Source organism: Andrographis paniculata, unplaced genomic scaffold (genome assembly GCF_009805555.1).
Source record: "Andrographis paniculata isolate CXL003 unplaced genomic scaffold, ASM980555v1 Contig52END, whole genome shotgun sequence".
In the NCBI taxonomy this organism is placed as follows: Eukaryota; Viridiplantae; Streptophyta; class Magnoliopsida; order Lamiales; family Acanthaceae; genus Andrographis; species Andrographis paniculata.
The window spans coordinates 7,706,477-7,721,282 of record NW_026137587.1 but is presented as its reverse complement, the minus strand read 5'-3'; the positions used below and the strand labels follow the sequence as shown (position 1 = coordinate 7,721,282).

General features: G+C 29.6%; 3 protein-coding genes across 3 annotated transcripts; all 3 read left to right on the top strand.

Moving 5' to 3' along the window:
• Positions 1-876: 876 nt before the first annotated feature.
• Positions 877-2,934, top strand: LOC127253996 (8-hydroxyquercetin 8-O-methyltransferase-like). Its single transcript, XM_051278830.1, has 2 exons — positions 877-2,015; positions 2,525-2,934. Exons 1-2 carry the CDS (start codon positions 1,188-1,190, stop codon positions 2,825-2,827), a joined length of 1,131 nt encoding a protein of 376 aa, XP_051134787.1. The 5' UTR covers positions 877-1,187; the 3' UTR covers positions 2,828-2,934.
• A 4,694-nt stretch (positions 2,935-7,628) lies between these two features.
• On the top strand, positions 7,629-8,959 carry LOC127254748 (chavicol O-methyltransferase-like). The gene is made up of 2 exons (XM_051280011.1): positions 7,629-8,443; positions 8,526-8,959. The coding sequence occupies exons 1-2, from the start codon at positions 7,667-7,669 to the stop codon at positions 8,832-8,834; spliced, it is 1,086 nt and encodes a 361-aa protein (XP_051135968.1). The 5' UTR covers positions 7,629-7,666; the 3' UTR covers positions 8,835-8,959.
• Positions 8,960-13,068: 4,109 nt separating this feature from the next.
• On the top strand, positions 13,069-14,489 carry LOC127254212 (chavicol O-methyltransferase-like). The gene is made up of 2 exons (XM_051279182.1): positions 13,069-13,903; positions 14,023-14,489. Exons 1-2 carry the CDS (start codon positions 13,118-13,120, stop codon positions 14,329-14,331), a joined length of 1,095 nt encoding a protein of 364 aa, XP_051135139.1. The 5' UTR covers positions 13,069-13,117; the 3' UTR covers positions 14,332-14,489.
• Positions 14,490-14,806: the final 317 nt, after the last annotated feature.

The following is a 14,806-nucleotide window of genomic DNA, read 5'->3' as shown; positions in this document are numbered from 1 at the left end:
TCTACATCAACAATCAAACTCAAAGCACAAATCTGGCTTAGATTAGGTTGTTTGGGCCATGGCCAAGGCCCAAAATTTTTGAGTCCTTGAGGCCCTCTTCATGTATATATATATAATATTAATAATATATATGTATCCTATTAAAACAAAAAAATACTACTAAAATTAATAATTATATGTTTTATTCTAATAAAACGAATAATTAAAATTTTATTTTTTATAATTATTTATTAAAAAGAATAGGTAAATAGAAGCTCAAGTTTTTAATTTTCTAGAGGGTACTGTTTAAGACCAACAATATATATATATATATATATATAACTGCAATCTAATGAATCAACATGAAGCATGTTGAATACCAAACTATCAATCTCGAAACTTATTGCAATTAATTGATCATATTCAACTATATTAATTTTCATTATTGTCCCACTTCTTAAAATATGAATTATTATCTAATTTGGACAAATTAAGTTAAATACTCGTGTCGTTCACGTGTCTATGTTGCTAAATAAATGTCGTGGTATACGTTAAACCTGTAATGATTTTCTTCAATAGTATATCATAGATATTGGTTCAGATTTGTTCTAAACATGAATATACCAATATGGTTTAATTATTTGTATATATTTTGTTGGTTTTCCTTCTGCCTGAAATTTGATTGGTTTTGATGAGATTTGGTTTACTTTAAATAGATCCAAGTCACAGTCGGTGGGGATCAAAATTTTTGGAGCCTTTTTTATTAAAAAATATATGTATATTTAAAGTAATTATTATAAAATATATATAATATGAAAATATTCATCTTAAAAATTGTCGTATATTTATCCTTGTGATAGACCAAAACGGCTCTGATCCAAATCTATCATCATCAAAACCAAAAGAAAACAAAAAAGCTGAGCTATGGATAAGAAAAGATAGGAACGAGTGAAGCCAAGTGAACAAATAAAAAATTATATATATATCACAGGTATGATCAGGTGGGGTTGATTGGAAGATCCTTTGTTGTAGTGAAGCAGATTTTGTTTTTCATGAAGTCTCATGGTTGATTTAGTGGATTTTTGTAGATTTACTTCTTACATTAATTGAAAAGGGACCATTTATTTTTGTGTTTGTATTAGTTGTTTGTCTTCCTCAGGTGTACTTTCTTTCCCAACATATATATCTGCGTGTGCTTAGAAAGCCAAATGACAGAACTAAACAATATCAGTGTACGAAAAATGGCAAAGCTTAATGGTGATATGGAGCTTTCTAATAATGAAGAACTACTTGAGGCTCAAGCTCAAGTGTGGAACCAAACATTCTCCTTCATACACACCATGTCTCTAAAGTGCGCGATCGATTTGGGCATCCCTGACATCATCCATCGCCACGGAACTCCAATGTCGCTATCCCAATTAGTCGACACGCTTCCCATCAACAAAGTAAAGGCACATTGCATCCGTCGCTTGATGCGATTACTTGTTCAATGTAAGGTCTTTGACAAACTCGAAATCTTGGACAAGCCGGGGGATGAAGAGGTGCATTATTGGCTAACTCCGGCCGGGCGCCTCCTTCTAAGGGATGATCCTATATCCATTGCACCATATTTGCAAGTCATTTCGAACCCGGTCATGATGAAAACATGGCACCATATGAGTGAATGGCTTGTTAATGGGCATGAAGGGTCGGCCTTTGAGGTTGCGCACGGGATAAGCATTTGGGAGTATTTTGATGGTGACGAGCCAAGATTGGCTAACCTTTTTAATGAAAGTATGGCGTGCGACACAAGGCTTGTGATGTCTGTAGTGCTCAAGGATTACAAGCAAGTGTTCGAGGGGGTCGGGTTGCTTGTGGATGTGGGAGGGGGTATTGGGACAGCAACAAAGGAAATCCATGACGTATTTCCGGGCATGGAATGCGTTGTTCTTGATCTCCCACAGGTTGTAGCTGGCTTGAAAGGGACACACAACTTGACATTTGTTGGAGGAGACATGTTCGACGACATTCCTCGAGGTGATGCTATCCTCTTCAAGGTATATAGCTCATAATTTTCAAAATACAATATTTATGGCATAAGTATTTCTTAAATGAAATTGATATTGAAATTCCATCCTAAAAAATAAGTATTGGGATGCCTTGAATCCGGTGTTTTGATATTTGTTTGTCATTTCACTGAATCGTACAAGTTTCTCCAATAAGATTATTTTCTTTATGCTATAGACGTAGTCAACACCCCTGTCGATGAATCATATAATTCTATTTTTTTATTTTTTTTGACTTTTATTATCTTTATTGTATTCATCACAACAATAAGAGTACTACCACAAAGAAGAAAGTGAAATTTGTCGCAAAGAAATTAATGTCATCACGACAAAAGAGTATTATTAATATAAATGCCACAAGATATTGTTTTCATATCAAATCATTACGGTAAAACTCAATTTCTTTTTTTTTTTAAAAAAAAAAAAAAGAATTGTTCAATCATAGAATTGAGCTAGTTAATCTGAGACACTACTAACTTTGCGATATGAAAATTCGACAGTGGGTATTGCACGACTGGAACGATGAAAGTTGCGCGAGAATATTGAAGAAATGCAGAGAAGCAGTCACAGAAGGAGGAAAAGTGATCATATTCGACGTGGTTCTGAAGGATGATGGCCAAGGAGACAACAACAAGATTATCGAAGAAGCTCAACTCTTGTTCGACATGGCGATGATGGCTTATGTTAATGGCAAAGAAAGAAGTGAGAGAGAATGGGCAAAGCTTTTCACAGATGCTGGCTTCACTACCTATAAGATAAGTCCTGTGTTAGGTGTGAGATCTGTAATTGAGGTTTATCCATGAAAATAATTTGGATGGTCCTATGTTCAACTTGCTTATGTTATTTGGTACCATCTTTGCATTGTAAGAATTATCAAACATGTAATATATCCTTGGGATGCTTGTGTGGAGATGTAATTGTTCTATCTTTTCGGGGAAGGGATCACCGGCCCCTCCCCTCCACGCCCCCATAATATATATATATATATATATTATATTTATATATCATATTTACATACATATATTGTATATATATCACTTTGGGGGGGGGGGGGGGGGGGGCGCATGAAGGAAAAGAGTCAGTGATTCCATGCCACATATCTATTTGTAATTTCAAAGGTGTCGGCTAGAGTGCTGATGGGTCAAATTAGCAAATTGAGCTCAAAATATATATATTTGTTATATATAATTATATAATATGTTATATATTATATTAATATTTGTTACATTCTTTATAAATATTTGTTAATTAAGTTAAATTATCACCATACTAATTAACCCAATCGACACGATCCTGGAGCGAACTTCAAATTTTCAAAGTTTGATTATTGTTCCGAAATTATTTATTTGTTGTAATTCTAATTTTAAAGTTTAAAAGTAATTGAAAGTTTTGCCATCTTCTGTTTTTTAATTACTTAGTGCTAGAAGCTCGAGAAATTGGGAAAGATGGTTAATCTCTTGCAAGTAGTCTTTTAAACTTATAAAGCATAATGCGAGAAAATTGCAAAAAATATCTCATACGTATACTTACTTAGGATGTCAACGGGGCGGGTTCGGAACGGGTTCTACAAGCCCCGATACCTGTCCCGCTAAAAAATATTAGGCTCCGAAACCCGCCCCGCCCCGAACCCTCGATCCGGCAAACCTGTTTTTTTTTAAAATATATAATAATAAATATTTTTTAAACAATCGAATACCAAAACAAATAGCATTAAAAAAAAAATCTAAAAACAATCAAATATTTGATCCATAAAAATAAGATAAATAAATAAATAATATATTTTTATTATATAAATATACATATATTAATTATTTGGAGCAGACGACTAATTGAAAGTAAATAAATAATATATTTTTATTATATAAATGTACATATATATTAGTTATAATAATTTTAAAAGTTATCCGGGTTCGGGTCCGGGTCCGGGTTGGGGCGGATTTTTAGTAAAACCCGTAACCCGACCGGGTTTAAAATTTTAAATCTACAACCCGTCCCGAAACATATTATTTAGACCCGAACCCGCCCCATTAAGAGCTCCCCGGACCCGCCCCATTTGACATCCCTATGTATACCCCATTTTATTGTATGGCAAAATATATTTCACATGTTTGCAAAAGTCTTTATTTCTATTCTTTAGTCGCGTGTGGCCACGCGTGGTGTAAATGTGACGCACGTGCAAAGGATATGAATAGTGATGTTGGTAAACATGTGTTATATATTTTAACAGCAAGATAAATATGGAGTACACGTGTATGCATCAACATAAATAAATGTAATATATATATATATATATGTATGCTAAACTTGTGAATTGTGACAAAAGATTTTACTAAAAGATTGAACATCCACATAAAGATTTTTGTGTTTCCCATCCTCATATTGAAGAACTCCTAGACCTCTCATGGTGGTTTAAAACTCATCTGATGACTGAGAAGTTGTAGGTCCAACCATAGAAGACATTTTGCTAGTATCATAATTGTATGATGAATGATCATGGATTTCTTGGGCAATCGTAAAGAGAGTTATAGAAGAGGATAGCGCATGTATACCGGGTGACAGTACTTAGTATTGAAATTCAGAGTTTTACACAAAATTTACTCAACAAATATCAGTGTATTAATTTATTTTTAAATTTGACCATATGTCAATTGTTATGATATGGACAAAAATAAAAAATATGTCAATTAAAATAAGACAGAAAAACTATAATTTAAAGTTTAGTAAAACATCACAATTGCTAGACGATGAAGAGGAAGAGACATAAGATATTTCTACCGATATTTACAAACGTAAGATTATCATACTTCAATTATTTTTAAAAAATAAATACATTCATATAAACAAATGTAATATACATACACACGTTTATGATAACTCTTGATTTTGACATATTTTATCATTTATATTTATTTATTTATGTAGAATTTTGATATTATTTATGTTAATTTATTCCAATAATTATATTTATTATATTTTATATGTAAAATATTAATTTATTAGTTTTTAGATATATATTATAATTATTTTGGTGTATAAATTAATTAAATTAATATGTTTCTTTAACTATATTTTAGGCTGTCATTTATATATTATTTATATATTTAATTTTAACTAAATTAATTTATAAGAGATTATTTTTATGTAAATAATTATTTATTGAATGTTTATTTTTATTAAGGTGAGATTTTGCTTTAAAACTATCTTGTGAGCCCAAATTCAGTTTTGGAGCAAAAATACCCGCGGCCAAAAGTCAACACCGACGAGGTTAACATAAAAGGAGAAAGTAAACCAATTATATTTATTAAAAATGTTCAATTTAGGTGTATTCTGAAACATATTAAATTAATTAGAACAAGCCAGCTGATTTATATATATATAATTTTAATTTAATATAAAAAATTATTATATTTTTAAATATTTATATTTATTTTTTTAAAAAAATTTATTTAGTGATAATAAAGCGGCATTTATCCAACAACATTTAATTTCAGCGGCAACAATTCCAACAATAAATCATGCATTTATTGTCGCTGCAATTTAATTTATTGTACTATACTTAGTCAACTTTTATTTATTTTATGTATATTTATTCTAGAACTTACTGAAAGATACGTGGTTATTAGTAAGTTAGATACGAGCATATTTGGGAAATAGCTTATTCGACGCTTTTTGGATCTAAAGGCTCATTTTTTAAAAGCTCATCTACAACTTTCTTTGTTTTAATTTTAGTTATTTTTTATTTACCTTTAAAACTTAATTATTTATTATATATATAAATATATTTTTATAGCAGTATTTATTAATTATTTTTAATATATTTAATTTATTAAATTATATTTTTATTTTTATAAATTTAAAATAATTACTATTATTAATCATTACATATAAATTATTTTATTTGTAAAATATATAAATTTTTAAAATAAATCAAATAGAAAAAAAATTATTAATTTATTTATATATATTAAAATAATAATTAACATAATAAAAATATACACGAAAGATTTATTATTTCATATTTTACATAATTTTAATAAAAAATTATTATTTTTTAGTAAAAATAATTTTTTCAAATCTAAATAATAAAAATAAAAATAAATATTTTATAATTTTCAATAATTAATAACAAAAATTCTCATAAATTTCAAACCAAAATTAACAAAATTAAATATAACATATCAATATTCTTAATAGTCATTTTTACGTATAAACAGCTAATGTCAACCGTTGTTTTACCAAACACTTTAATACAAATCGCTAATTGAATCGCTAGTCAAACCAGCTTATTGAATCAGCTAACCGCTAACAGTTAATTGAATCAGCTAGCTATCAGCTAATTGTCAAACGCACCCATAGTCATTAATAGTTATTTTAGAGATAGTTATTTAATTAAATCTAGAATAGTATTAATATAGATTATTATCAATTTATGTGGGTTTAATTTATTTTTAATTTATGTTTCTTTAATTTATATTGAGTTAAATTAAATTAAAATATTTTATTTAACTATTTTTATTTAAGTAGAATTATCCGTAAAATACGTTACTTTCTTGAGTCAATCGATTTTTTATTGTGCTTAAATTGAGTTTGAATTTTAATACTTTCAATAATTGAAATTCTTTTAAGTATAAATATAAATCAGGATTTCGATAGATTTGGTTAATATTTCATTCGTTTCATTTGTTTTATACTTAGTTTGATTTCAAAAACTTTTGTTCATTTAGTTTTGCTTGTTAGCGAAGATGACAAATTAAGTTTCCTTATGAATATGATTGACAAACGAATAGTGTGAAGAGGGGAAAATTGCAAAAAATATCTCACACGTATACCTCATTATCACTTTTGTCCTGTATTTATTTCTCTGGAAAAATATATCATACATGTTTTCAAAATTCGTTATTTCTATCATTTGACCGCGCGTGGCCGCGCGTAAAAACGCTTGGTGTGAATTTCACGCGCGAGAAAAGGACATAAATAACGACTTTTGTAAACATGTGGGATATATTTTGCCATGGAGATAAATACGAGACAAAAATGATAATAGTGTATAAGTGTGTGATATTTTTTGCAATTTACTCGTGTGAAGAGGATGCCCATTATTTTTCTATACGACTTGACTTGGAAAAAATAAGACGACACGAAAAATGTCGAAACTAGTTTATTATCCATAGAAAAGTCTACCGGACTGCCTTGTTTTTCTTAATTTATTGTATCAAGTAATTTGTAGTGCGGCATAATTAAAACCTTGAGTCGTCACAGCATTTCTAGAAGCTACTCCAAATACTTGAGTTTGAATATATTTTAAGAGATACAATTTAGAATATTAATAGACAAGTGATAATGCAAAAATGACTTAAAGATTTAAACTTTAGCTATTCACTTAGACACCATTGTTGATATTATCGACAATATTGAATTCTTATTTAAATTGTACTTGAATTAATTTGACTAATTGAATTATTGAATGACGAAAAAAGGTTAAGTGTGAGTACGCTAAACTTGTGAATTGTGACAAAAGATTTAACTAGAAGATTGAACACTCCTCCTATATGTGACAATATATATATATATATTACATACATATGTGCTTAGAAATTGCAATTTTGCATATCACATCACTAAACAAAATCAGTGTTAGAACAATGGCAAAGCTTAATGTTGATATAGAGAGTAAAGAACTACTTGGGGCTCAAGCTCAAGTATGGAACAACACATTTCCCTTCATACACACAATGGCTCTAAATTGCGCCGTCGAGTTGGGCATCCCGGACATCATCCATCGCCACGGAAGTCCAATGTCGCTATCCCAATTAGTCGACGCACTTCCCATCAACAAAGCGAAGTCAAATTGCATCCATCGCTTGATGCGCTCACTCGTCCACTCTAAGCTCTTCATCAAACTCAACACCACGGAGGATGAAGAGGCGCGCTATTGGCTCACTCCGGCCGGAGACCTCCTTCTAAAAAATAATCCCATGGCTGTTGCGCCATATTTGCAAGTCATGTCGAATCCGGAAATGGTGAAAGTGTGGCACTATATGAGCCAATGGCTTGTTAGTGGAAACAATGGGTCGCCCTTTGAGATCGCGCACGGGAAGACCGTTTGGGAGCATTTTTCAGGGAGTGAGTCGAGATTGGGCGACATGTTCAACGAAGCTATGTCGTGCGACACAAGGCTTGTGATGTCCGTATTGCTTAAAGATTACAAGAAAGTTTTCGAGGGGGTGGGGTTGCTAGTGGACGTGGGAGGGGGCGTTGGGACAGCAGCAAAAGAAATCCTCGATGTATTTCCGGGCATGGAATGCATTGTTCTTGATCTCCCACTTGTTGTAGCTGGATTGGAAGGGACACAGAGCTTGAAATTCGTTGGAGGAGACATGTTCGACGACATTCCTCGCGGTGATGCTATACTCTTCAAGGTACCGCCATCTTACAAAATACAATCATATATGGATCGATTAGTATTGTAAATCCTTAACTAATTTGCCTTGTGGTCGACAGTGGGTCTTGCACGACTGGAACGATGAGAATTGCACGAGAGTGTTGAAGAAATGCAGAGAAGTTCTGTCGGAAGGCGGGAAAGTGATCATAATCGACATGGTTTTGAACGATGAATCTTGCCGAGGAGATCATAAGGACGACATTATCGAGGAATCTCAGCTGTTGTTCGACCTATTGTTGATGACTTATGTCGAAGGAAAAGAAAGAAGTGAGAGGGAATGGGCAAAGCTTTTCACAGATGCTGGCTTCACTACCTATAAGATTACTCCTGTGTTAGGTGCGAGGTCTGTAATCGAAGTTTATCCATGAAAATAATTTGGATTGGATGTGTTCGAGGTCTGATTTGGTTGTCCATGATTCTTAATTCATGTTCTCTTAGTTTATTTATCGTATCTTTAATTTGTATTGTATTGTATTGTATTGTAAGAATAATCAGACGCTTTGATATATGAAAAATTGTAATAAAATATTCATGTATTTAGTTTACTAGCAAAATATATATCACATATTTATAAATATTTTATTTCTATTCTTTAGCCGCATGGGACAAAATGTCACACGTAGAATATATACCTTTAAGAAATTACATATAACTATTAGTATTTCATTTAAGAAATATATAAATATAAATATAAATCTATGATCTATTCTTCACTTCACTCGTTTTTATTCGCATTCAAAATCTTTATCTATTGGGTTCTCATTCACTCGTTCACTCGTATTTTTACATTACATTATGATGCAATCGAGATAACAAGACAAAGTTCAAAACATTGCAAATGAGTTCGACATATACTAGAATTTTTTTTTATAATCAAAATTTAATCCAATTTCTTGTATATATAAGCCTATAGTTAAGCACGGTCGACCTTTATCGGCCTAGGCCCAATAGAGTTGATCTTTCATGTCGGATTGGCGTGGCCCAAATTTTTCGGAGTATATTTTTTTTAGATTAAAGCACAATTTTTTCATGCTAGGTTTTGATCAAATTTTTTAATCGTGTTTATTTTTATCCGTTGTTCATATGGTGTTTTCTATAATTAAATATATTGTTGAGAGAATTTTTTTTATGTACTTTTTTAAGAGATAATATGTTGTTGATAAATAAGTCCTTTTTTTTTGCAATATATTCATATATAAATATAGTTTGTTGTAGTTACATAATATGTTAAGTATAAATATAATATATGTTGATATAAGATATGATTTAGATATAAATAATAAAGTATGTTAAGATATTATAGTTACATATATATTTGTTTCTTTTAAAATGTTACTCTTTCCGGTCACTTAAAAATATGCTCAATTTTGTTTACACTACTTTTAATATGAACGTATATTTTTAGTTATTTTTTTTATAATAAAAAATATAAATATTTTATGAATAATTATAATTACACTAAAATAGAATTGATTACCTTTTTGTGATATTAATGATAAATTTATGAGTTGGAAAAAGATCTAAATAATTTGAGATGTCTATTTATTTATATTTGTTTCTAATAATTACACTTTATGTATAATAGTATTTTTATTTTGATATTTAATAAGTAATACTACTAAAATATCATTAGTAATAATTAAATTATATAAAAACAAAATTATAGTAATAAAAAATACTACTACTAATTATACTAAGATTTATATAATATTATTATTTTCATCATTATTAGAATAATAATCATATTAGAGTATTGGTATAGTCATTATTGTTACTCCATTATTTTTTTATCTATCTCATTAACATTGTATTTATCTCAACATTCAAATTATTTCATTTATCACCCGTTCCAATAAATCACCTTTAATACATTACCTTTACTATTTTATAAATCCACAATAATTTATTTATTTTTATATATTTTTATTACATAATAATATATATATATATATAAATAATGTATTTATTTATATATATTTTTATTGTCTAATGATATTTTAACTTTTAAATATTAATATATATAATAATTGAAATTATTCAAAATAAATCAGCATATATTAATTAAAAATAACATAAAAATAAATAATAATAATATAATATAAACGTATAAAATAAATATATTAACAACATAACTTAAAATTATTGCTTTTATTGTCAAATCATGTCCAATAATTTAATTTAAGAACTTATTGAAATGATCAGTATTTTAACTAGCCATTTTGTTTAATTGAATACGAAAAAGATAAAAAATTGTTAATGAAATTTAAATATATTTATAGATAAATTTGTTAAATTTAAACTTTAAAATTTTAAAATTTCAAAAAAGAAAAATTAATTTCTTTTTAATTTTTTTTTATTGAAGGTAATGAATTTTTTATAAAAATAATAAATTTTGATAAATATATTTTTTATTAAATATAATGAATTTTGTTACCGTAAAAATTAAAAAATCAACAAAAATAGATAGTGCGAGAGGAAACTATTAGTGACACGTTTCCTTTTAAATTTGAGGGGCGGGCCCGGGGGGTTGGTGGGATGATTGATCGAAAGGGTAAGTAGTTGTGAAAACACACTGAATTACAAATTATTTTGTGTAGGTTTCAAATTATTTAGGGTAGCCCCACTTGCTTTTATAATTTTGGGGGGGCGTCTATAATTAATTGATACTGTGGGGCTTTCGTGTAGGGACGCAAAAATAAATTATGTATTTGGCAGGTGTAGGTAGAGCTGTAAGCTAATCGGGGTAGGTGAGCGGCACACGATTGAAGAGCTCACGTGGTTTCGAAGGAGTGAAATATTCTGTTTTATATTAAAATAATTATAAATAATAATAATATGTTAAAAGTGGGTGGATTTTTTTACTATATAACATTATATTCTTTTTAAATATGGTATCTAATACTCTCTTTTGTTACAAATATGTTGCATTATTTTTTATTTTGATTTATATCACATATTTTGCAATATTTCATAAAAAATAATTAATAATATTTTATCTTATCGCATCATTCGAATAAAATATATATATATATATATTTTTCTATTTTACTGTGCGACATAATTCTCATTTTATTTTACCTATTTAAATTCTTATAGCGAAAATCAAATTATTGCACCTGAAGTGATATGAATCTATACTTCTCATATTATTAATTTGTTTATTAAGAGTGTATTTAGTCTTAAGATTTTGAGTAATTTAAGACATTGTTAGCAATTATATAGTTTGGATTGGGTAATTATTAATTGAACATTTAGATTGATTTGAAAAGACTGCATAAAAATATCTTAGCATAATTGAATGAAGAAAATACTGTTTATAAAGTAACGTAAAAAGAATAGAGAAATAGCATACACTTTTAAGTAACAAAATGTTAAATAAAATTATCCGTACAGTTAATTTAATCCAATCAGCATATATAATAAAAATAGTAGTAATTCCACTATTATTAACTAGAAGAATGATAATAAAATTGTAGATAAATAAAATTGTTTAAAATTGTTCATAAGTATAGCAGATAAACAAAAATAATAATTATATAATTTTGACAATATAAAAATAAGTATTATATATATTTAGTATATATATATGTTGACTAACTCAAATTAATATGATTTATTTTATACAATCAATGCAGATTTATGTGCGATTGTAAATTATGTATTGTATATTTCTATATTGTATGTGGTCTGGACTATAGAACATATATATATATATGTAGCTATATATTTTTTTCTACCCATATAATAATATTTTATTTGATAGTAAAAGTTAAAAATAACTTTAAAATTTTGGTCTATATGTTTAAAAATTAAAAATTATTTTGATATTAATATATAACTATTTTACTATAATAAAAAATTAATATTTTTAAATAGATATACAAAAACGAAATAAACAAATACTTTTAACTTGTGATAGAAAAAATACATATTTTTCTTATGATATTGTACCCGCGCCTAGGGATGGAAATAGGACAAGCTAAACCAGACTCTGGATAAATAGACTTGTCCTATTTTAAAAATATATGGCCTAAGTCTGGCTTGTAAACCTGAAATTTTCTTTTTAAAAGTCTGAGTATGGCCTTTTTAAAAGTCTAGCCTGGTTTGCAAATCTATTTAAAAAATTACATAACATTTTTATTTATTTATTTATCTGCAAATTTGATTAGAAATAAAAAAATAAATAAAATATAAACAATTATTTAATATATACAAAAGTTAAAAAAATCTATTTTTTATAATAAATTTATAATTAAAATTATTTAATAAATATTATTATTAGATAGAAAATTATTTTTAATATATATAATTATAAAAATTATTTTTATAAAAAATAATAATATTAAATAGGCTGACCTGTTAATTTAAAAGACTTTAAATTTTTTTTAACTCTATCATTTTAATAAATAAATCAGATCAGACTAGACTTATGTAGGCCAGCCCATGGGCCTTCACAGGGTCGGTCTATTTCCATCCCTACCAGTCCCCCAAATATGTACTTTATTAAAGTTATTGAACTGAGACAAAAAATAATAATAATAATAATTGAATGCTGACCCCTATATATATGCTTGAATGTGCAAAACCGTTACAAACCACAGCAAAAAAATAAAAAAAAAACATCTCTTAGCTTACCTTAGCTTACACAAAAATGGCGAAGGTTAACGGTAATGCGAAGCTTGGTACTACTGAAGAAATGCTTCAGGCTCAAGCTCGTATGTGGAAGGACACATTCTCCTTCGTATACACCATGGCCATAAATTGCGCGGTCGAATTGGGCATCCCGGACATCGTCCATCGATACGGTCGTCCCATGCCACACTCCAAATTAGTCGAGGAACTTCCCCTTGCCAAGTCGAAGGTACAAGACATCCATCGCATAATGCGCGTGCTCGTATATTCCAAAGTTTTCGTCATAGACGAAAAGTCCGGAAACGACGAGCCGTATTATTCCCTGAGTCCAGCCGGGGCACTGCTTTTAAAGGATGCGCCTATGGCCGTGGCACCATATTTCCCGGTCATGTTGAACCACGAGACGTTGAAAGCGTGGAGCCACATTAGCAAATGGTTTGTCGCCGGGGACGAGGATTCGCCTTTTGAGACCGCGCACGGGAAGACACTTTGGCAATGCTTCTCCGCGAGCGATCCCAAAATTGGCAACTCGTTCAACGAAAGTATGTCATGCGACACGAGGTTCGTGATGTCCATTTTGCTTAACGAGTACAAGCATATATTCGAAGGGATCGATTTGCTCGTGGACGTGGGAGGGAATGTCGGGACGGCCTTGAAAACAATCCTCGACGTATTCCCCGGCATGAAAGGCATTGTTTTTGATCAAGAACGCGTCGTAGGCTCCTTGAAAGGGACACACAACTTGACCTACGTCGCCGGAGATATGCTCAAACAAATTCCCCGAGGCGACGCTATTCTCTTCAAGGTATAATAAATTTTTTCTTTCTTTTCAGTTAATTTTAAAGTTCTGATTGGATCCAATGCGTTTAATTTTTTCTTCAACGCCCTAATAGTAACTAACTTTGCGACATGGTACTTTGACAGTGGATATTGCACGACTGGAACGACGACTATTGTCAGACGATTTTCAAGAATTGCCGGGAAGCGCTACCGGAAGGAGGGAAAATAATAATAATCGACATGGTACTTAGCGACGATTACAAAGCGGACAACGACAACACGGACGTTGTCCGCGAAGCTCAAATATTGTTCGACATGATGGTAATGACATATTTGGGAGGGAAAGAAAGAACCAAGAAAGAATGGGAAAAGCTTTTTGCAGATGCAGGCTTGACGAACTACAAGTTCAATCATGTCTTAGGGGCAAGATCCGTTATTGAGGTTTACGTTTGAAATTAATTACTAATTTATAATTAATTAAGTTAGTTTGGATTGCGTACGTATCATCTTTACTTCATTTTCCATGATTTGCAATGTAAGATTTACCAAGGTTACGATGTTATCCTTGGGATGTATGTTTCAATCAACAATAAAGTTATTATTTATTACTATGGGTTTGTTTATTTTATTTGGGGATTTTTAGGGTTTAAGTTTTATTTTAGCTTTAAATTGGATGTGTGTTATGGCCAGAAGAAAATAATATCTTTTTTTGTCACAATTTAATTTTTTTTTTTAAATGATTGATAACGTAGCTTGTCGTATATAGTGCGACATTGCCTTGGAATATCAAACAAACCATCCTTATCCACAATTAATGCACTATAAATTTGTTGTAATTATTTATCAACTAGAGTAAATATTAACATCAACCGTGATATCCCTAATTCAAAATATTATTTTTATTTATTTTAAAGTATTAATTTTTTAT